The sequence below is a fragment of the Cebus imitator genome, unplaced genomic scaffold (assembly GCF_001604975.1).
Source record: "Cebus imitator isolate Cc_AM_T3 unplaced genomic scaffold, Cebus_imitator-1.0 Scaffold23, whole genome shotgun sequence".
NCBI classification, from domain to species: domain Eukaryota; kingdom Metazoa; phylum Chordata; class Mammalia; order Primates; family Cebidae; genus Cebus; species Cebus imitator.
In genome coordinates, this window is record NW_016107338.1 from 9,611,108 (window position 1) to 9,635,505 (window position 24,398).

A 24,398-nucleotide genomic window follows, 5' to 3' on the forward strand; every position below is an offset into this window, starting at 1 on the left:
AAAAAAAAAAAAAAAAAAAAATAGATTTCATAGGGTTGTGTGTGTGATTAGAAAGGCTTCTAGAGGGGAAATAATGAAAAAAAATACTTCTCTATAGCAGTATGTATAGATATTTATCAATTCTTTTTAAAGTATGTAATATCTATTTAAAATAAATGCATTATGATTTATTCAACCAGTTCCCCATTGGTCAGCATTTGGGTTGTTTCTGTTCCTTTACCGTTACCAGTAGTAGGGCAATTAATGTATGTTCTTTGGTATTTTTGCTCATGCGTCCTTAAGACAGATTCTAAGAAATGAGATTCTTAGGTCAAAATTCCTCTGTAATTTTGCTAGGTATTGCCAGATTCCTCTTGTGACAATGTTTTAGTTTGTGCTAGTGGATATATTCTAAATTAGTCTACTGTAAGATATTGATGCCATTTATGAGAACCTTTTTAGTCTATTAACCGTAAGAAATATAATTTTCATGTTGTAAGATGCAAACTTATTTCACTTATCAGATTTGTTTCATAATTATCACCACTCCTACTTAGCATATGTTGTGAATAAAACAAGAATAATACATCTACCCAAAAGGTCAAATGGTTTTTATTAATTTTTTAAAAATTGTGTTATATCTCATCTTTCTTGGTAAATACAGTTGCCAATATTAAGGATTTCTTTTTCAAGTAAATATAGTATAGACATATTTTGTATGTTTTAAAATTTTTATTGTAATATTAAATTTAAATGTTTTAAAACTGCCCCAACAGAGTTTAAAAAAAATTTTTTTTCCCCTGAGATAGAAACATATTTTCCACTGGACTATTTCACTTAAGTTTTGAAATTCTTTGGACCAACTAGATTATCTAGGTTTCTTCAGCTCATTGCTTTTATACAGCAATTTGAAAGTATGGTAAAAATCCTTTTGTATATGGAAGTACTTCATCCTTACGTTTTTCAGTCTTCGGTTTCAATGACTTTCAGTATAATGACCTGAGGGATGTTGCACAGTAACTCTATGAGAAAGACTGAATTGAGTTCCTCTGTACCTATAACCCTTCAGATATTTATTTGTACCCAGAACGGGGCCTAGCACAGGGTAGGCACAAATATTTGTTGAATAAATGAATGGCTAGGGAGCTACCACCATTAATACTCAGCAAATGGTTAATAAGGAAAGGACTTAGAATGTCAGTATTTTGTCTGTGGAAAAGAATCATACATTTACCCAGTAACCAGGTTTTCTAGAACATATTTAACCATGTGGAAGTTAAAGATACACCTTTGACCTTGAACAACATGGGTTTGGACTCATGGGTCCATTTATACATAGTTTTTTTTCAGTAAATATATTAGAAAAGTTTTTGGATATTTGTGAAAGTTTGAAAAAACTTACAAATGACATAGCCTAGAAATATCAAAAAAAATTAAAAATTACATATGCCATGAATGCATAAAACATATATCAGTACTAGTCTATTTTATCATTTACTACCATGAAATACACACAACTCTATTCAAAAAGTTAAAATTTATTAAAGCTTACACAAACACAGAGCTATACATGACCCCATTCATGCAGTATTAAATCATAACTGCAAAAAACTAACTATGGTACGTATTATACCACTGTAATAATTTCATCCCCACCTCCTGTTGCTACTGTGGTGAGCTCAAGTGATGCTAATCATCTACATTTGAGCAGTTTCTCTCTCTAGTAAATCGAGTATCACATTAAAAAGCGATTTCCTACAGTTTTTTGCGTATTTTTATTGTTTTTAATACATACTATAAACCTTAAATAACACCATGGGACCCATACTAAGTTCACTGGTGATGCTGGAAGTGCTTCCTAGAAGCAGAGAAAAGTTAGGACATTTACAATAAAAATTTTAATTCCTTGATGTATGTAGTAGATTGAGGTCTCCAGTTGTGGTTGCCCACCTTTTCAGGATAAACGAATTCAGTGTAAGGAAAAAAAAAAAAAAAAAAAAAAAAAGGAAATTTGTGAAGTCCTCACTTGAGCTACAACAGAATTTGTTGTTTTATATGACTTCACAAATAAAAACCTTGTACTCTTTGCAAATACCTTTTTAATCTAGTATTGAAAATACAGATTTTCTGTAGGTGTAGGCTTACTATAAGAAAGGCATACCAATAGACTCCAATGTAATTTGAGAAAAAGCTAAGATATCAAATGAGAATTTAAAGCAAAAGGAAAGTGAAGGATCTGAAGCTGGAGAACTTAATGCCAGCAAAGGATGGTTTGATAATTTTAGAAAGAGATTTGGCTTAAAAAAAAATCATGATATCAGGAGAAGCAGCTTCTGCTGACAGAGAGGCAGCAGATGAGTTTTTGGATGCCATTTAGAAAATAATGGAAGAGAAAAACATCTACCCGAAAGGTTTTACTGCAGACAAAAGTGCCCTAATCTGGGGGTGAGGAAGCCATAAGGAACATTTATTAGGTAAGGAAGAGAAGTGAGCACCAGAATTTAAGGCAGGAAGGGATAGGTTATCTCTTACTGTTTTGTGCAAATGAAGTCAGGTTTATGATCAGGACTGCCCTTATATACAAAGCTGCTAACCCACAAGCTTCAAAGGGAAAAGATAAATAACAGCTGCCAGTTTTCTGGTTGTACAACAAAAAGCCTGGATGAGAACCCTTTTTCTGGATTGGTGCCATTGGTGCTTTGTCTCTGAAGTTAGGAAGTACCTTACCAATAAGAGACTGCCTTTTAAAGTTCTTTTGGTGTTGGACAATGTCCCTGTCCACCCAGAACCCCTTGAATTTAACCCCAGAGGTGTCAAAATGTTCTGCTTTCCCCCAAACATAACATCAATAATCTAGCTTCTAGATCAGAGAGTCGTAAGTAACTTTACAGCTTATACCATGCACTACTGTATGGAAAAGATTATCAGTGCTATGGAAAAGAACCCCAATAGAACATCATGGAAGTTGTTCTATTGGATTACACCATTGAAGGTGCCATCATTGTTAAAGAAAAAGTTGTGAAGTCCATAAAGCCTGAAACAATAAATTCCTGCTAGAGAATACTGTGTGCAGATGCTGTGAGCCAATCAAGGAAATCATGAAAGAGATGGTGGATGTTGCAAACAAAAAGGTGAGGAATGAAGTGTTTCAAGATAAGGATCTTGGAGAAATTCAACAGCTAATAGATACCACACCACAGGAATTAACAGAAGATAACTTGACGGAGATGAGTGTTCTCAAACCAATGCCAGACAATGAGGAAAAAGATGTAGAAACAGCAGTGCCAGAAAACAAGACGACATTAAACAGTCTGGCAGCAGATTCCCATTATTCAAGACTGCTTTTGACTTCTTTTATGACATGGACCCTTCTGTGATACGGGCGCTGAAACTAAAGCAAATGGTGGAAGAAAGATTGTTACTATATAGAAAACAAACATTTTTAGAGAAATGAAAAAGCAAAAAAGTCAGAAATTACAATGCATTTCTGTAAAGTTTTACTGAATATGCCTGCCTCTTCTGCCTCCACCTTCAGCTCCTCTGGCACCCTTAAGATAGCAAAACTAACTCCTTCTCTTTCTCCTCCTCCTCAGCCTGTTTAATGTGAAGATGACCTTTATCATGATCCACTTCCACTTAGTCAATAGTAAATATATTATCTTTTCCTTATAATTTTCTTAATAACATATTTTCTAGCTTACTTTATTGTAAGAATATAGTATATGGTACATGTAATATAAAAAAATGTGTTAATTGACTGTTTATGTTATTGGTAAGGTTTCTGGTCAACAGTAAGCTATTAGTAGTTAAGTTTTGGGGTAGTCAAAAGTTATACACAGATTTTTGACTGCAGTGGTGGTTGGTCCCTCTAAACTCCATGTTGTTCAAGGGTCAACTGTAATGAGAAAAATGGAATTTAGAAGATGAAATGGAATGTTTGTAGTTATTTTGGTAAGTTAAAGGATTTCAGTTTTTGAAAACATCACATTATTGCATAGGTACTGTTAGCTGGAAAAGTTTTGCCTACTAGTTCCCTTGATTGTGGAGTAAATTTGTAATTTTTATGAATATATATAGCGTTTTTCTCTCCCTTTTTAGGCATTTGGGATCACAGCTTTGTGAATTAGAAAAACTAATAGATAAAATGATGATTGCAGAATTTTCTACTTACTCTCACAGTGACTTAAATAGACCACTGGAAGATGACTGTCAAGTTTTAGAAGAGGTATGTGTTTTAACTGTGGAATGAAGTTGATGTCATTGCTTAACAGTCTTGGTTTAGAACACATTTTTCTCAGATTATAAGAAGCAAAATTATCTTAAATTTCAAGGGCTATCAGACCTATGAAGTCCTTCACTAGCTGTGTGACTTTAGCAAGCACCATAATTGTTCATAATCCTATGGAATTAGAGAATAAAATAATTTTATAGCTTAATTAGAAATTATAGTTAAAATGAGCTTCAGAACAAGTTAAAAATACAGATATAGGATGAATTAATTTATATTATGTGTGCGTATGCTGGAGCTTGTCTTTTATAAAAAGTGATTATAGTTGGGCGCAATGGCTCATGCTTGTATCCCAGCAGTTTGAGAGGCTGAGGTGGGATGATTGCTTGAGCCCAGTAGTTTAATACCAGCCTGGGCAACATAGGGAGATTCCATCTGTACAAAAAATAAAAAATTAGCTGGGTGTGGTGGTACATGCACACCTGTAGTCCCAGCTACTTGGGTGGCTAAGGCGAGAAGATCACTTGAACCCAGGAGTTTTAGGCTGCACTGAGCCATGATCATGATACAGCAAGATCCTGTCTGAAAACAAAACCAAAATAGTGGTCATTATAATATGGTAATTATCCATCATTCAAATTACTGAGTACCTATTTATGAACATGTTTTTTTATATATGCGTATACAAATAAATCATATCCAAGCATCACTTAACTAACTTCTCAGTGTTAATCACTGCCAACAACTAGTAAAGAATCCCAAAAACCCTGACAACTGTCTAAGTAAAAAAACTTTCATACATGTTAGCAGTTGACTTCCCACTGAGAGTCTAGGTCATTGTTTCAGTCTTCTAGACCATGAATTAAAAAGCACAGGGGCTAGGCGCAGTGGCTCAGGCCTGTAATTCCAGCACTGTAGGAGGCTGAAGCTAGAAGATCATTTGAGCACAGGAATTTTGAGACCAGCCTGGGCAACACAGTGAGTCTACAAAACAAATTTCAAAATTAGCCAGGTGTGGTGGTGCATGCCTGTAGTCCCAGCTACTCGGGAGGCTGAGGTGGGAGGATCACTTGAGCGCAGGAGATCAGTGCTGCAGTGAGCTGTAATCATGCCACTATACTCCAGCCTGGGCAACAGACTGGCACCCTGTCTCAAAACAAACAAGAAAGCAAAAACCAGAAAAACCACAGGGCCCATGGAGTATTTATTGGTCATCAGAGTGTGAGAAAGGTATTTTCTACTTGTTGAAACTAGAACAAAAAATATCTTTGTATAGTTTTGCCCCCAAACCAGCTTCATTGGTTCACTGTGGTGGGATAGGATTTATCCCTACTAGTGTTTTAGAACACTGACTCTAAAAATCTCATGATAAGATTGCTATGGGACAGGGTTTTCAGGTTTCTAGAAAATATTGTGTGCAGGATAGAGATCTGAGGATCAAACAGAACTCTTGATGCTGGATATTTCTACCTCTAAGTAAAATTACTTCATATTTAAAATGTCAAGTTACATGTTCTTACTTTATTTTAACAGGAAAGACTAGTATCTCTTGTATTTGGACTCTTAAAACAAAGAAAACTTAATTTTTTAGAAATCTATGGTGAAAAAATGATTATTACAGCAAAGAATATCATTAAACAGGTAATTGTGCATTTTTATTTGATATATTTTGGTCTGAAACCTTTGTGAAGTGTATTTTATGTTATCCTAGTAATAATATATATATAGTGTAATAGTAATATGGTTCATTTATTTAAAAATTGAAAATATAGAAAAATAGAAGAAAGAAAAGCATAGCCCTACCAGCCAAAAGATTATCGCTGTAGGAATATTTCTATGTGTAGTTGTTTCTGATTTTCTTATGCTGTCATTATATATATATGATTTTTATACATATATTTCAGTTAGAATCATAAGCATTTTCTCGTATTATTATATATGCTTTTAGGAACATCATTTTTAATGATGTGTAAATTCCCATTTATGTTAAATCTACTTAACTTTTCTTCTGTGTTGAATATTTAGGTTGTTTTATAATTTGATACAATAAATAGCACTGTGACAGACATCTGTGGTATAAAGTTATTTTGTTTGTTTTTCACACTTAAGACTGTTGGTTCTTAGACTAATTCCTAGAAGTAGAAGTATTGGTCAGAGAGTGAAAAGTATTTTTAAGTTATTTGATATATAGAATTTAATTTGTTTAAAAATATTTTGCCAATTTATACTCCCACCAGCAGTAGACAAGTGTTCATTTCCTTTTCAGCTGAATCTCTAAGAAATTATAAATTAAAATCCATGTGTTTTTCAGTATTACCTGATCTTTGTTTTGACTTTTTTTACTCAGGTAAATCTTATCCACTGAACTTCAGTTTTTTAAAATATATATGAAAAAGATGATATAATTTGAAATTTATCTGTTAGGCTTAGTTGATCATTTGCATTGGGTTGAATGTACATATATGAGTTTTTAAAGTTTAAATAAAATAAGTTTAAAATTTAAATAAAATAAGCAAAAAAATTATAATCATCTCCTTTCAAGCACTGATTAAAACACTGTATATTTAAATTGGTACAACCACTTTGAAAAATTGTTGGCAATATAAAGTAATGCCAAATATGCATACATGTTGTGACTCAGCATTTCTATTCCTAGGTATGTACCAAACAGAAATACGCATATAAGTTCACCAAAACACAGACGGAAGAATGCTCGTTAACAGTACTATTTGTAATTTTAAAAACTGGAAACAACCCAAATTCCATCACCCGTAGAAAGAATAAGTAGAATTGTGGTGTATTTATACAATGGAATACTATATATTAATGAGAATGAATAAATTACACAGAATAACATAAATGAATATTGTAGATATAATATTATAGACATAATGTGGAGCCAAAGAAAGCAGACACAGAAAAGTATACATTGTATGATCCACTTACGTAAAAACAAATGCAGGCAAAATTATTCTATGGTTTAAAAATCAGGACAGTAGTGTATTTTGGGAGGAGAATAGGGGAGGAGCTCTGGGTATTAGCAGTGTTCAGTTTCATGAGCTGAGTTGTGATTACACAGATGTACTCCATTTGTACAAAAGTACTGAGCTGTAAACACAATCTGTACAATTTTCTATATATATATTTTATACAATTTCTAAAAACTGGTATGTTTCAGTTCCCAGACTTCAAGTCTAAGCATTTATTTATTTATTTTTAAATTTTAAACTGTTGCATATATTACAAGGAAATTTAACTTCCAATATGAATTTCTTTTGTGATTTTAACATGGGGCTTACGTCTTGTGCATAAGTATTTTAGTTCTGCTTTTCTTCTGTATGATTTTGAACAGTTTTGAATAGTAGGCAATTTTAATTATTACAATTCAAACAGACTCTGAAATGATTATTTAATTGACTAATTGTAATGCTGCAGTTTTTCAGACACCTTCAGAGATACATAAGAGATAAAAATCTGGTAAAATAGTTATTGTAGTCAGTAAGAGCCTTTAAATTTTTTTATTTTAAGTTCAGGGGCACATGTACAGATTTGTTACATAAGTAAATGTGTATCATGGGGTTTTTTTTGGTATAGATTATATGCTCAACCAGGTATTAAGCCTTATACCCATTAGTTATTTTTCAGATCCTTTCCCTCCTCCCACCCTTCACCCTCCAATAGGCTCCACTGTGTGTTGTTCCCCTCTATGTGTCTGTGTGTTCTCATCGTTTAACTCCCACTTATAAGTGAGAACATGCAGTATTTGGTTTTCACTTTCTGCTTTAGCTGGCTAAGGATAATGACCTCCAGCTTCATCCATTTCCCTGCAAAGGACATGATCTCATTCTTTTTTATGGCTGCATATTATTCCATGGCGTACATGTGCCACATTTTCTTTATCCAGTCTTATCATTGATGGGCATTTAGGTTGATTCCATGTATTTGCTATTGTGAACAGTGCCACAATAAACATACATATGCATGTGCCTTTAATAATAGAACAATTTGTATTCCTCTGGGTATGTAACCAGTCATAGGATTTCTGGATTGAATGGTATTTCTATCTTTAGGTCTTTGAGGAATCGCCACATTGTCTACCACAATGGTTGAACTAATTTACACTCTCATCAACAGTGTATAAATGTTCCCTTTTCTCTACAACCTTGCCAGCATCTGTTATTTTTGACGTTTTAACAGCCATTCTGACTGTTGTAAGATGGTATCTCATTGTGGTTTTGATTTGCATTTCTCTAATGATCAGGGATGTTGGCTGCATGTTTGTCTTCTTTTGAGAAGTGTCTGTTTAAGTAAGGGTCTTTTTAATGTACAAATGGAACATGGAATACTTAGCATTCGAAAGACAGTTAATCAAATTGTTTTTGTTTTTTCCTAAATTTTGCAGTGTGTGATTAATAAAGTTTCACAAATAGAAGAAATAGACACAGATGTTGTTGTGAAGTAAGTATAAATACATAGATTGGTGGTTATCAGGCAGGTAAAAGATGATACATGCAAATTAGAATAATTTGAGGTAGGTTTAGTAAAGGAATTATTTACTAAGGTGTGAGCAGGGTGTAGGAAAATTACAAGCGGCAGTGCAGAACCTTTAAGGGACGAGGGAAGACAGCAGTTAACAGAACTGAGGAGAAAGGTAGTTGAAAAAAAGCTATAACATTGAGTAGAGGGAAGCAGTCACACTGGGGCAACCCTTGAGGAGAGAGCTAAAGGAGTAGGTACCTTTACTCCTTCCAGTCTCTGTAAGGGCTCCTCATTGGCCAAGCCCACAGATTAGCCTCCTGGAGCGGAGAGCAGGATGGAGAGGGACAGAACATAGATATGGAGAGGTGAAATTGAAGATAATTCATTACAGGGGCATAGCAAGTATTACATTTAAATTGCTATGTAATTCAGCTTCTAATTGGCCTTGAGAAATTTGAGTTTATGATTTTGAATTGCCCATGTTTGTATTTTTTTATTTTCACCCTAGAAATTCCTTTTGTTGGCCAGGCGCATTGATTGATGCCTGTAATCCCAGCCCTTTGGGAGGCTGAGGTGAGAGAATCACTTGAGCCCAAGAGTTCAAGACCACCCTGGGCAATAAAGTGAGACCCCCATCTCAAACTAAAATAAACATTAAAAAATAAGCTGGGCATGGTGGCACATGTCTGCACTCCCAGCTACTCAGCAGGCTAAGGCAGGAGGATGGTTTGAACCTGGGAGGTCCAGGCTTCAGTGAGCTGTCTGTGATTGTGCCACTGCATTCTAGCCTGGGCAGTGTAGTAAGATCCTGTCTCAAAAACAAAAAAAAAAGACAAAAAATAGAAATTCACATTCTGTTCTTTTAAGTGATAGTGATAAATATTTTGTAACTGAATTTCTTGTTCATATGGATATTTAAATGTTTTTAACTGGTTTAGATATGAATAGCAATATGTACTACTATGAAGCTTTCCTGGGCCAAATTGACAGAACAGAGATTATGGAGTATTAATTTCCACACTATTACCTAGGGAAAACTCAATTTCAGAATTAGTCAAAGCAACTATAATAATGAGAGAATTGTTAGTGGTTGGAAAAAAATAAGTCATTGGGACACTTTTAGAACCCCAATGGATGTGGAGTTTAATTTTCTTCTTCCCTACAAAAGTTTCTCAATATAAGTAGAGAACTTCCATATTTCAAGTGTTGCAGTATTTTTTTTAGAATAAACTCTTTGCTGAAGCTACATTTATTAAAAGTTTAGAGTAATAGGTCATTTTGATACTGTAAAATATATTTAGGGAATGAATTATATTTTGTATTACTTTTTTCACTTTGAAGTTAATTTGTGTCAACTATCAATATTAATATTGGCTGTTGCTTACATGGTACTTTCAAAAATGTGTCAGTCATTGTTCTAAGTACTTTTTATTAACTTATCTAACATTTGCAACATATAAGGCAGGTTCTATCACTTTCCTCATGTAAGATGAGAAAATTGGAGCATGGAGGGGTTAAGTCACTTGACAGAGCCACAGAGCTAGCAATTCCAATAAGCTGTTGGTATTTTAAACCAAGGCATTGTGGCTCCAGTGCTCTTAACTACCATGCCATGTTACCTCTCATGGTATTTTTAAAGTTGAAGTTAGAAAAGCAGATTGTTAAATTTTGGGGAGAGATGTTATGTTTCCATTTTTATTCCAGAGTATATCTTCACATTTATTTCTCTATGGTTTATTCATTCAGTGGTGGTCATAAAGCTTATTGAATTGAAATTGATACATGATATAGTTAACTTACCTGTCTTAAAAATATTTAAGTAAGTCATAGCTCTTTAGTAATTGACCTCTTCAACATTTTAGTTAGGTATCTAGATAAAATTGCATTTTATCACTAGATAGTATTTAGTCTCATTTCTTCCAGTTTGTAGATGTTGTATTGGCCCAGAGACGATCATTATTTTTGTTTGAATTATTTTTGTTCTAGGCTTGCAGATCAGATGAGAATGTTGAATTTTCCCCAGTGGTTTGAGCTGCTCAAGGATATTTTCTCTAAGTTTACAATTTTCCTACAGAGAGTTAAGGTAAGCTTATATATTAGTTTGTCCAGAATATCCCTAAAATTAAGTCAGCTTTCTAGATATATAATATGTAAATGAAGAATCAAACTAGAATAAAACACAATTTTTTTGTTTGTGTAATTTTTCTAAAGAGGCTTGGTTTTAAATAATTTAAGTATCTCAAAGTTTGACAATTTTAATAATTTATAATTTAATAACATTAAGAAATATGCTTACTTGACATTAAATATTATACAGTAATATTTCCTCTGGTGATTTTTTGTTTTCCTTCTAGGTTATCTAGAGGTATAATATTGTTAAACACTCCAAAATCCACCCCAAACCACCAATTTTGCTATAAATTCAATGTTGATATAATAGTGTTTTAAAATGTTATTCATATTCAAATTATCTTGCCAATTTTCTTTCTTTTTTTTTTCTTTTTGAGATGGAGTCTTGCTGTCACCCAGGCTGGAGTGCAGTGGCATAATCTTGGCTCACCACAACCTCCGCCTCCTGGGTTCAAGTGATTCTCCTGCCTCAGCCTCCCAAGTAGCTGGGATTACAGGCACCCGCCACCACTCCCTACTAATTTTTGTATTTTTAGTAGAGATGGGATTTCACCATGTTGGCAAGGCTGGTCTCGAACTCCTGACCTCAAGTGATCTGTTCCCCTCGGCCTCCCAAAGTGCTGAGATTATAGGCATGAGCCACTGCACCTGGCCGCTAATATTCTTTATTTAGATTTTTATTTCATTTTTTGGGCAGGAATGCAATCAAGCATCATGTATAACATTTAATCATTTTGTCTCTTTAGTCAAGCCACTTAATTTTAAGCCACTTAGTATAACAAAAAGAACAGGTCACATAGCATTTTACAGAAGATGTCAGCCTCTAATATATATTAATTTGAATCACCAACATATAATAGCATTGTTTTAAGAAGAACACAGGCCAGGCCCAGTGGCTTACAGCTGTAATCCTATCACTTTGGGAGACCAAGGCAAGAGGATCACTTGAGCTCAGAAGTTTGAGAACAGGTTGGGCAACATAAGGAAACCTCATCTCAACAAAATTTTTTTTAAATTAGCCAAGCATAGTGGTGCCACCTGTAGTCCCAGCTACTTGGGTGGCCGAGGTGGGATGATCACCTAATCCCAAGGCTGCAGTGAGGTGTGATTGTGCCACTGCACTCCAGCCTGGCCAACAGAGCAAGACCTTGTCTCAAAAAATGGGCTGGGTGCAATGGCTCATCCCTGTAATCCCAGCACTTTGGGAGGCTGAGGTGGGCGGATCACAAGGTCAGGAGTTCAAGACCAGCCTGACTACCATGGTGAAACCCCGTCTCTACCAAAAATACAAAAATTAGCCAGATGTGCTGGCGCATGCCTGTAATCCCAGCTACTCAGGAGGCTGAGGCAGGAGAATCGCTTGAGCCTAGGAGGCGGAGGTTGCAGTGAGCCGAGATTGAGCCATTGCACTTCAGCCTGGGTAATAGAAAGAGACTGCAAGAAAAAAAATGAAAAAGAATACAGTCATTAGGAATTACCATGTGTAACAGTTAAAAGGGGCCATTTGTGAAATTAGATATTCTTGGAGTTATCAAGTGTTAGCATTGTGTTTTATATGCTAGTTAACATCCCCAGCATCTCCTGAGTACCATGTTAAATAGTGCAGGGGACTTTGGTACCTGTGTATGACATGAAATTTTCTTGATTCACATTGGAGCGATGCTAAGTTACATGTGTAAGCTCTCCAACCAGGTTCACAAAAGTTTTATAGAATGTGATTCACTGTGCTTTAGACTGCTTCTAAAATGTTGATCCTACCTATTAATAGTGATAGACACAAACCCATGTCTATAGATGTTCAATAATTAGGCCATGTTTTCAGTTATTTTCTGACCATGACCTCATCATCACACACTTCAATTATTGCATGTCTAGATATATAGAACTCTTACATTGCATAATGTAGAATAGACCAACTTTCTGCCAGTAATTTTTTAAAGTACAAGTAAGTCCTCAGTGTCATGGATAGGTTCTTGGAAACTGTGACTTTAAGTGAAACAACTCACACCAAAGCCATTTTTTCATTCATCATTATAGTAAAACATTTCCTTCAATTTTTAAAAAATAACATTGAAGGAAATGATGTTATTTGAGAACCTGCTGTACATTGTTGCACTTAAAGTTACACTCTCCCAGAACCTATCATCCATATTAAGTGAGGATTTACTGTAGTCATTCCACTTTAAGGCTCTATGTCAGTTAAACTATAAGTAGAGTTATTTTATGTATGTACATATGGAAACTGATTGATTATAGTTGTAATTTGCCATTTTCACATTTGGACCACTTAAATTAGTACTCATGTACAACATCTTTGCAGATGACATATGAAATATGGTACTTTTTTCTGTGAAAGAAGTTTGTGAGCCTACCAAGTATTATTTCACTGAAAAATAATGTTAATTACAAGCTGTTCATTTTTACTGAAGAATTTAAAAATAACTAAAAGTTGGAAAGAACCCAGATGTTTAACAATAGAGAAATGGTAAAATAAATTATGCTTGACACATTCTTTACCATGGAATATTATATACAGCCAAGGATTTTTAATGGTAGAAGAAAACATACATTGTGATATTTAGTTAAAAATGCAAGATATAGGGCTGGGCGTGGTGGCTCATGCCTGTAATCCCAGCCCTTTGGGAGGCTGAGATGGGTGGATCACGAGGTCAAGAGATTGAGACCATCCTGGCCAACATGATGAAACCCCATCTCTACTAAAAATACAAAAATTAACTGAGTATGGTGGCATGTACCTGTAGTCCAGCTGCTCAGGAGGCTGAGGAAGGAGAATCACTTAAACCCAGGAGGCGGAGGTTGCAGGGAGCCGAGATTGCACCCCTGCACTCCAGCCTGGTGACAGAGTGAGACTCTGTCTAAAAAAAAAAAAAAAAAAAAGCAAAAGCAAGATAAAGATGTACTTATATAGTATGATCTTAGCTATGTCAAAAAATTTTTTAAAAAATCTTTTTATGTTCCTAGAACAAGGAGAAAGCTTGGCCTTTTTTGTGGTTTTCTTTAGCTGGTCAGATTATATGTCATGTAACATTTTTATTATTTGCTATTTTCCCTAAATTTTCTACAAAGAGAAATATTTTATAATCAGAAAAAATTGTTTTGTTTTTTAATAGCATTTACTACGTTACAGGAATAGACTGTTTGAATTTATTTGATTTACCAGGGTTAATAATTTACTTTCCTACATGCTTACATTTATTTCTCTAAGACAAAGGATATCCTATATGTCACTTTAGTATTATACTTCTTTGTGGGGTGGGGGGAGATGGAGTCTTGCTTTGTTGCCAGGCTGGAGTGCTGGAGTGCAGTGGCACAATCTCGGTTCACTGCAGTCTCCACCTTCTGGGTTCAAGCAGTTCTCCTCCCTCAGCCTTTAGAGTAGCTGGGATTACAGGCATCTGCTACCTCACCTAGCTAATTTTTGTATTTTTAGTAGAGCCAGGGTTTCACCATGTTGGCCAGGATGATCTGAATCTCCTGACCTTGTGATCCTCCTGCTTTGGCCTCCCAAAGTGCTGTGATTTAGTATTATGCTTTATAAAAGAAACTAAAGCATGAAATTTTATCCAGAATTTACAATAGTATTTTTATTTTGAATGGATAAATAATAAAAGATTGGGATTTATAAATTTTGTATTTGAGTAATTGTTAACAACTTGAGGATCTATTGCTGTTAATTGTATTTTTTTAGTGTATATTTTTTATTTATTTTTGGTCATGGTAAAAATAAACATATAAAATTTATCTTAACTATTTTTAAGTATATAGTTCAGTGGCATTAAGTTCATTTGCACTGTTGTGCTGCCGTTACCAACATCTATCCACAGAACTCTTTTTATCTTGCGAAACTGAAACTCTGTACCTAGTAAATAATAACTCTGGGCTGGGCGTGGTGGCTTATGCCTGTAATCCCAGTACTTTGGGAGGCCGAGACGGGTGGATCATCTGAGGTTAGGAGCTTGAGACCACCCTGGTATCATGATGAAACCCCATCTCTACTAATAATACAAAAATTAGCTAGGCATGGTGGCACATGCCTATAATTCCAGCTACTCAGGTGGCTGAGGCAGGAAAATTGCTTGAATCCAGGAGGCAGAGGCTGCAGTGAGCCGAGATCACACTATTGCACTCCTGCCTGGGCAACAAGAGCGAAACTTCATTTCAAAAATAATAATAATAACAACTCTGGCCAAGCTGGGGCTGAAAGTCCCAACCTTCTAATCCTGCCTTAGTCTTTCAGGTGACCAACTTTCATCCTCAGGCTGTGTAGGAGCCTGGGCTACTGGTCATCTCTTTAGCATACAAAAACGTTTTTTCCCAAGGCTTTTAGTAACAGTATGCCAGGAAATAGGCACAAAAACCAAATATAGGCCTGATATAGTAGCTCATGTCTATAATCCCAACACCTTGAGAGGCTGAGGCGGGAGGGTCATTTGAGGCCAGGAGTTTGAGACCAGCCTTGGCAACCTAGCAAGACCCTGTCTACCCCCCCGCCACACACACACACACAGACCAGCCTTGGCAACCTAGCAAGACCCTGTTTACACCACACACACACACACACACACACACACACACACACGCCAGCCTTGGCAACCTAGCAAAACCCCATCTACACCACACACACGTTCCCTCTTTCCCCCATCCCCTGGCAACCACCATTCTACTTTCTGTCTCTATGAGTTTGACTATTCTAGGTATTTCATATAAGTGAAATCATACAAAATTTATTCTTTTGTGACTGACTTATTTAATGTAGCTTAATGTCCTCAAGGTGCCATCTGTGTTGTTGCATGTTAGAATATTCTTCTTTTATAAGGCTGAATAATATGAATAATATTCCATTATATGTGTATATACTACATTTTGTTTATCCATTCATTTGTCAATGGACACTTTGTGTTTCTTTCTCCTTTTGGCTATTGAGAATAATACTGCCATGAGCATGCCTATGCAAATGCCTCTCTGAGGCCCCCTTTCAGTTCTTATTTTTGTCAATCCCAGAAGTGGAACTTGTGGATTATATGGTAATTCTATTTGTAATTTTTTGAGGAACCTTCACACTGTTCTCCATAGCAGCTGTACCATTTTACATTTCCACCAATAGTCCACAAGGGTTCCAATTTTTCTACCTCCTTTCCAACACTTGTTATTTTCTGGATTTTGTGAGAGTAGCCATCCTAATGGGTATGAGGTGGTATTTCCCTGTAGGTTTAATTTACATTTTTCTAACGATGAGTGTTGTTGAGCATCTTTGTATATGCTTATTCGGCATTTTTATGCCTTTTTTGGAAAAAATGTATGCCTATTATTTAGTGGGGTGGTTTGGTTTTTTGTTGAGTTGTAGAAGTTCTTTACATATTCTGGATATTAATCCTTTATCAAATATGTGATTTGCAAATATTTTCTCTCATTTTGTAGGTTGCCTTTTTACTCTGTTAATGGTGTCTTTTGTTGCATAGAAGTTTTTCTATGTTGATATAGTCCAATTTACCTATTTTTTGTTGTTATTGTTGCCTGTGTTTTTCATTTCATATCGAAGAAATCAGTGCCAAATCCAGGGTCATGAAGCTTTTTTCCTGTATTTTCTTCTAAGTGTTTTATATTTTTAGATCTTATATTTAGGCCTTTAATCGACTTTAGTTTTTATATGTAAGATAAGATCTACATTCATTCTTTAGCATGTGGATATTCAGTTTTCCCAGTACCATTTGTTGAAAAGACTGCCCTTTCTGCATTGAATAGTTTTGCCACCCTTGTCAAAAAACATTTTATTATATATGTGAGAGTTCATTTCTGGGCTCTCTGTGTTCTATATGTCGCTCTTTATGCCAATACCACACTGTTATGATTATGTAGTCTTGTAAGTTTTGAAATTAGAATTATAAGACCTCCATAATTCATTCTTTACTATTAAATTGTATTTTGACTTTTTATTAAATTCTTATTTGTTGTTTGCACCCTATGGATTAGGCTGATTTTTATAGGTAAAACAGAAAACAGCTTTTAAATGCAGCTTACTTTCTTTTCAAGGAATTCTTAGCTTATAAATTTCATTTTGTTGTATGGACAAATAAACCTAGTCTTTCATTTCAGAATGACAATATCAGTTGTCATTATGGCTATCACTATAGTTACCAGATATCTCATTCACTCCATTCTCAAGATTGGAAAATTATATTTGGTTTAGCTGTCCTGGTGTTTTTGAAACATGGACTTGTCTACAGACTGTGTAAATGATAGTTCAGGGAGTAAACCATGTATCTACTGTTGAATCTATTATATATTTTTAACTCTTATTTTTTGGATACTAGTCTTCTGGCATTCCTAAGCAAGAATGCTTGGACTTGGAAAAAATAATTAAATCTTCAGAAGTGTAGATACGGTGAAAACAGCAAAGAAGAATCCCTAAGAGAATAGCTGATATACTTTATATAGAAAATTTTAATAACTGTATAAGCTAAGATGTTATTAAAAGGAATGAAGTATTCAAACTAGTTTAAACAATTCAAGGAATGTATTGGCTCTGGTAATTAAAAACACGTCCGAGACTAGGAAGGGCTTCATGCATGGTTTTGTCTTGGTTCTCCAGCTTAGTTTCTCTGTTTCCAATTCAGCTTTGCCTTTCGCTTTCCTCTTGGCTTCATCAGTTCTAGGTCTGCCACATTTGCCACAATTCTATACCACCTAGAAGTTTTCTGTTTTTTACTTAGAGTTTTACTTCTTCAGTCAGCAAATGAAACTTCTTTTGAGCCAAATTTACAGTTTTTCACCTGGAGTTATTCTTCTAAAGTCATCAAATGAAAGTCCTTGGCTTTAATTGATTGAACCAGTTTAGGTCACATACCTGGTAACTGTGGTCAGGAAAAATGCTGTGCACTGATAATTAGTTTAAGTCTGTATTTTCTTCTCATCTCTAAGCTAATCATGAGCAAGGAGGTTGGGAGTACACTGAGTGGGCTATTTAGGACTGACACTTGAAGCTGGAAGGTGGGCTTCTTTCTACTCAAATTACATGGCTATTGTACCATGGAAAAAGTGATGTAGAATAGATGTTAGATAGGTCTATCATCATGATCTTTTTATTTTAAAAAGTTAAAATTGGCAAGACAGAAGAGGTAAGGAAAAAGAAAGGCAAAAAAAAAAAAAAGATGAGGGAAGTAAGTATATCAAAGATTGGACAGCAGCGAGGATTAAAGCAGCAGTAGCAGAGCAGTACGTTTCTAACAATAGAGAAGAAGTTAGTAAGCAACGAAGAAAGAAAAAAATGCAGTATTCATAGTAGATACTTTGGTCCTAAAGCTCTTGAAGGCTGTATCTTCTGTATATTGTATGGGCTATTGTCTCATTTAAAATGCTTTCAGTTCCAAATAACAGGAAACACAACTCAGAGTGTCTCAAATAGTTAAGGGGATTTATTAGTTCATATAACTAAAAAAATACCCAGAGGTAGATCAGCCTTTAGGTGCTTCATAGAGAGACTGTTGATGTCATCAAGGCTTGGCTTTATTTCTTTGCAATTCTCTTTTCTGTGTACCTTCCTAATCATTAAGCTCAGATCGTAGTGGTTCCAGGTACTTGACCTGAAGTTGGAGTCTGCTTCCCTAGAACCATGTAGATTCCAAAATACAAATCAAGGTTTTGAGAAAGGGAGAAACAAATTGTTAAGACTGTAACCGTGAATGTTAAAATAGACAAGTAGCCTTTTATTTCTTAATTGTCCATAAAGACATTAGTTTAAATAAATTTACTCTTCATTCACCTAGCTTTCAGTATTTATTGAGCACCTCCTATTTGCCAGGCACTATTCTAGGCATTAGGATTATAGTGTCATGGAATGGAACTAACATTCTAGTAGAAGGAGACCTAGAATAAACAAAGATAATTTTAGATAATGATAAATGTTTTTTTTTTTTAATTTATTTTTTTGTTTTTTTTACAAAAACTGGATAATGGAATAGAGTTGCCAAGAGGAGAGTCAGGGAAGGCCTCTTTGAGGAAGTGACCACTGGTGCCAGAACCTCAGTGATGAGAAAGAAATATGTTCAAAGATCAATGTGAAAAGCATTCTGGACAAAGGAAACAGCAAAGGCATTGAGGTGGGAACAATCTTGGAATGAGGGAAGAGTAGAAAGGAAACTAGAGTGTCTGGAGAGTAGTGAGTAAGTGAGAGAACAGATGAGAAAAGAAGAGAGATAAGTAGGGAATAGGCATGGTAAGTGATGGGGATTCCTTTTCTTTTAGGCAGGCATATCAATGTATATGATTCTCTTGACGGACAAGTTATTTTATGTTTAATATAACACTTTTAGGAGGTCAGAGAAATATGCAACATATTTTAGGGAGATTTCCATTTTAAAAATTAGTTAAAATATCAGAACTTTATTTCTAAGCTTTAGTGAATCCATTTCTCCTGGGCAGTTCCTTTTCATGTCACTTTTCCTATGTAATAAAAAAGATCGTTAGAAATTCTGATACACATGACTGACTCATTTATGATTACAGATGTACAAAATTACATGCACAGTATTCTCTTTTGGGAACTTCAGGTAACAGATATTTTACGTTCCTTAAAAGTATGTCCTATTTTCTTGTAGGCAACGTTAAATATCATTCACAGCGTTGTTCTCTCAGTTCTTGACAAAAACCAAAGGACTAGAGAATTGGAAGAGATTTCACAACAGAAGAATGCTGCAAAAGATAATACACTGGACACAGAGGTGGCTTATTTAATCCATGAAGGCATGTTTATAAGTGATGCATTCACTGAGGGTGAGCTAACACCTGTAGCAGTTGACACTACCTCTCAAAGAAATGCATCTCCAAATAGTGAACCCTGCAGCAGTGATTCTGTATCCGAGCCAGAATGTACTACTGATTCTTCATCCAGCAAAGAGCAGACAGCATCATCTGCTATTCCAGGAGGTGTGGATATTCTGTGAGTATAGTGGTTATTGCCAAATTGACAAGATTTTGAGTCATGTTATTAATGGCTTCAGTTAGATTGATTATTCAGTTTATTGAAAAACCATGTAAATTTTAGAATTTAACAAAAATATATTTTATGAAACATATGTTTTTTAAAAAAATGTATGAGAAGTAAGGAGGTGAGCATTGGAAGTAACTGAGAATTGTAGAGTTTTAAGACTGGAAAAGAACTTTAAAAACCATTTTATTAAGTGCCCTCATTTCAGTGATAAGATAATTGATGCCCAGAGAGCTTCAATGACTTAAGTAAAGTGACTAGTGGCAGAACATTTACTGGAACCCAGGTCAGCTATTGCTTTGGGTTTTTCCTTCTTCTGTGTCACCTTTTTAATTTATATGTTGTGAAAATCTGTTAATTTATAACTTTTGGCTTTTCAAAGACATGAATTTCCAAATGGATCACATCTTTTCTTAAAACTTATTTTTAAAAACTTCTTATTTTGAAATAATTTCAAATTTACAGAAACGTTGCCAGAATAGAAGTAAAAAAAACTCTCATATAGCCTTCATCCAGATTCCCCAGGTATTAATAGTTTACCACATCACCCCCTGTCTCCCTCCCTACCTTTTTCTCTCTCTGTCACCTTTCGTCTCTTTCTTTATCTCTTATGTTAATATCTTTTCTGAATCCTTTGACAGTCGGTTACAGACATGATGCACTATTATCCCTAGGTACCTGGTGTATATTTCCCAAACACAAGAACATTCCTATATAACCTTAATATACTGATTAAATACAAAAAAATTGATATGATAAATTATTAATATTATCTAATCCACAGATCCCATTTAAACAAAGTTTACCAATTGATCCAATAATCTCAGTTATCAAAAAAAAATGGAACCAATAAAATCTTTCTGGTCCAAGAATATAGTTTGGATTTAGTTATTGTTAAGAATAACTATACTTTCATTATCTTTACATAAATCAATTCAGTTATCTTTATGTAAGTCAACTTATGGTCCTGGAGCTTATAAAGGTTACAGTTACAACATAAAGCCAGTTGTAACACTGTTCTTCAGTAGAAACAAACAAAACCCTAAGCTATATATTAATAAAAAAAGTTTTTTCTCTATTCAGGCTAATATTTTTACATTTACTAGTTAGGGTGTAGTCTAAAACTGCTATAAAAAGAGATGTATAAACTCTGTAGCTTAAACAATATAACATTTTGTTTCTTCATGTAACATTTCAGAGGTAGGAGATCTTCAGCTGAGAAGACAGCTCTACCTTTCTCAGTGTATAATTTCCACCTGTGTCTAAGGTGGCTGTTCTTTTAGCATTTCATTTTCATCCCAAGCAGCAGGAAGGAGAGGACAAAGGGCTGATACCTTCCTTTGTTTTGTTTTTTAAACATTTTAACAATAGCCATGTAATTTGGGAAGAACTAAGCCTCACCTTCCAGCTTCAATCATATGTATTCATCTTCCTCTCCTCAGCCCTTTTATGATCCTCTTGGAACATAATGCACATATGGTAAAATGCACCACTTATAAAGTGGTCAGCTCAACTAGCACAAAGTGATTGTGTTGGTGTAATTGTCACCCACCTCAAAAAATATAACTTTACCAGCTCTTCAGAAGCCCTTCTTGCCACTGTAATACTACACTATTCCCTCCGACAGGAAACCATTAAAACAATTGGTTTTTCCAGTTTTTAAACTTGATGCAAATGGAATAATATATTTGTTCTTTTGTCCCTGATTTCTTTCATTCAGCATTACATTTCCTGACTCTATCCAAGGTTGTTGCATGTAGCAGTAAATTTTTTATACAAATAATCCATTTTATTGTATACTATAATATATGTATATATTTTACTTTTGATAAGATTTGGGTTATTTTCTTTTTGGATTGCCATGAACATTCTAGATAGCTTTGGTGCACATGTTATAAGCATTTCTGTTGAATGTATACCTGGGAACAAATAAAGCATGTGAGTGGTCAATTTAGCTAATGCCAAACAATTTCTTAAAGTGGTTGTACTCATTTATACTCCCCTCAGAAGTGTGGAACAGTTTGTGTCACTCCACATCTTCCTTCACTTTTGATATTGTCAGTCTTTTACACGTTAGCCATTCTGTTGGGTATGTCACAAGTGTAGTAATTTTATTTCCTTGACTCATAGGAGAGCACCTTTTCATACATTTATTGGCTGCTGGGATATCCTCTTCTATGAAGTGCCTATTCAAGGCCTTTACCCACTTTTCTATTGGTTTATATTGTTTCTTATTGATTTATGTTTCTTTTTTCCTGAGGCAGAGTCTTGCTTTTGTTGCTCAAGCTGGAGTGCAGTGGCACGATCTCGGCTCACTGCAACCCCCGGCTCCCAGGTTCAAGCAATTCTTCTGCCTCAGCCTCCCCAGTAGCTGGGATTACAGGCACATGCCATCATGCCCAGCTAATTTTTGTATTTTTTAGTAGAGGGGGGGTTTCACCATATTGGCCAGGCTGGTCTCGAACTCCAGACCTTGTGATCTGCCCACCTCTGGCTCTCAAAGTGCTGGGCTTACAGGTGTGACCCACCACGCCTGTCCCGATTTATGAAGGTTCTTTATGCTAGGTCAGTTTTGCCAGCTGTCCGTATTGCAGCTGTCTTTTCCCACTGTGTGTTGACTTTTCTCTCTCTTATCGGGGTTTTTGGTGAACAAAAGTTCTTAATTTTAATATAATTCTGTGATTCATTACTTTCCTTTATGATTTATGCTTCCTTTGTGTCCTATTTAAGAAATCTTTCCCCACTTTAGGGATTCGAAGATATTTTCTTGTTACTGTCTAGAAACTTTGTTTCTGTCTTTTTCACATTAAGACCTAACAGTCCATCTAGAATTGATTTTTAGATATAGTATAAGGGTTAATATTTTTTTCTCATATGGATATGTTTTTGACATTGCACCATTTGCTGAAAAAGCTGTCTTTCCTACTGCTCTATAATGTCAGTCTTGCCAGAAATCAAATATTCAGATATATGTGTATCTGTTTCTGGACTCTATTTTGTTCATTTTTCTGTCTTTACACCAGTACCATTAAGTAAGATAGTCTTAGTTATTGCAGTTATTATAGTTTTTTTTTTCTTAAATAATTTTTTTTTTGTAGAGACAAGTTCTTGCTGTGTTGCCCACGCTGGTCTCAAACTCCTGGCCTCAAGTGATTCTCCTATCTCAGCCTCCCAGAGTGCTGGGCATAACCACCATGCCCAGCAACTGTAGCTTTTAAATTCATACTAATATCTGGGAGAGTAATTTCTCCTACTTTTTCTTCTTTAGGATTGCCTTAACTCTTCTTGGTCTTTTACAAATCCATATACCTTTTAGATTTGTTCTGTTACCTTCACATAGATTTGTTTATATTTTATTCTTTCTTTTTAAAAACAAGCACAATCCAGAATTCGTACTTGTTACTTCCATTCATATCCTAGTGGTCAGCATAGTTACATGACTATATCTAGTTATAAGGGAGGCTTGAGAAATAAGTCTTTAGCTTGTTGACTATTTGCCCAGTTAGAGCTGTCATTGTGGCAAAGAGAGATACTGAAAGATGGTTAGCTTTATGCTACACCATTTGAGATCCTATTAAACCAGATGTAGTCTCACAGTTTTTATCCTTCCCCTCCTACCTCTATTGTGGCTCACTTTATACACTGAACATTCTCAGGCTTTCCCCAATCACATTCCTCCTACAGCATGAAGCATAGGTTCTGTAGATGATTCTATGTTCAGTAGATACATATATGTCTGGGAACTACCCAACCTAAAGTAAAGGGGCAGTTAATTAAGTGAGTATATTTATATGTGTGAGTCTAACTAGTTCTTTCATACAAGGGCTCTGACTATCCTGTATTAAGTGTTTTTGCAGTATATAATTGAATCACCTATGTAGAACATATAAAAATATGTATGACGTTTTAACTTTGTTAGTAGTAGATTTTCCCTATTTTCTTCAAAATAACCTGCAATTTTGTAAGTTTATTGCAGTGCACATATGGGCACAAAATAGGAAATACTAGGCAGGGATTTGGAAAAGAAAAACAATGGAAAAGATTAGAAAGAGTTGCAAAGCATAATGTCTTCAAGTTTCATCTATGATGTAGCACATATCAAAATTTCCTTTCTTTTTAAGGCTGATGAATATCCCATTCACATGTATGTGATATATACGTATATGTGTGTGATATATACATATATGTGATATATGTATGTCTTGTATGTATATATCACATTTTGTTTATCTGTTCATCCATTAGTGGACACTTGTGTTGCTTCCATGTCTTGACTATTTCAAATAGTGCTGTTATGAACTTTGAGTGTACATATAAATCCTGAAGATCTTTCTTTCAGTTATTTTAGATATATACCCAGAAGTAGAATTGCTGGATTATGTTGGAGCTTGTTTGCATTTTTCCTATTGATGTTAAAGTTAAGAGATCTAATTGAAGTTAAAAAATAAAAAATCTTGGGCCAGGCGCGGTGGCTCACGCCTGTAATCCCAGCACTTTGGGAGGCCGAGGCGGGTGGATCACGAGGTCAAGAGATCGAGACCATCCTGGTCAACACGGTGAAACCCCGTCTCTACTAAA

At 35.1% G+C, this 24,398-nt stretch overlaps 1 protein-coding gene across 6 annotated transcripts in view; it reads left to right on the forward strand.

Moving 5' to 3' along the window:
• VPS54 (VPS54 subunit of GARP complex) overlaps positions 1 to 24,398 on the forward strand; it is a 126,018-nt gene that overhangs the window by 55,578 nt on the left and 46,042 nt on the right. For all 6 annotated transcript variants that reach the window (XM_017522147.2, XM_017522151.2, XM_017522150.2 and 3 more), the window contains 5 exons: positions 4,078 to 4,204; positions 5,741 to 5,848; positions 8,610 to 8,665; positions 10,673 to 10,769; positions 19,432 to 19,772. In XM_017522147.2, the coding sequence (XP_017377636.1) occupies positions 4,078 to 4,204; positions 5,741 to 5,848; positions 8,610 to 8,665; positions 10,673 to 10,769; positions 19,432 to 19,772 (729 nt within the window). The remainder of the gene's footprint in view (positions 1 to 4,077; positions 4,205 to 5,740; positions 5,849 to 8,609; positions 8,666 to 10,672; positions 10,770 to 19,431; positions 19,773 to 24,398) is intronic.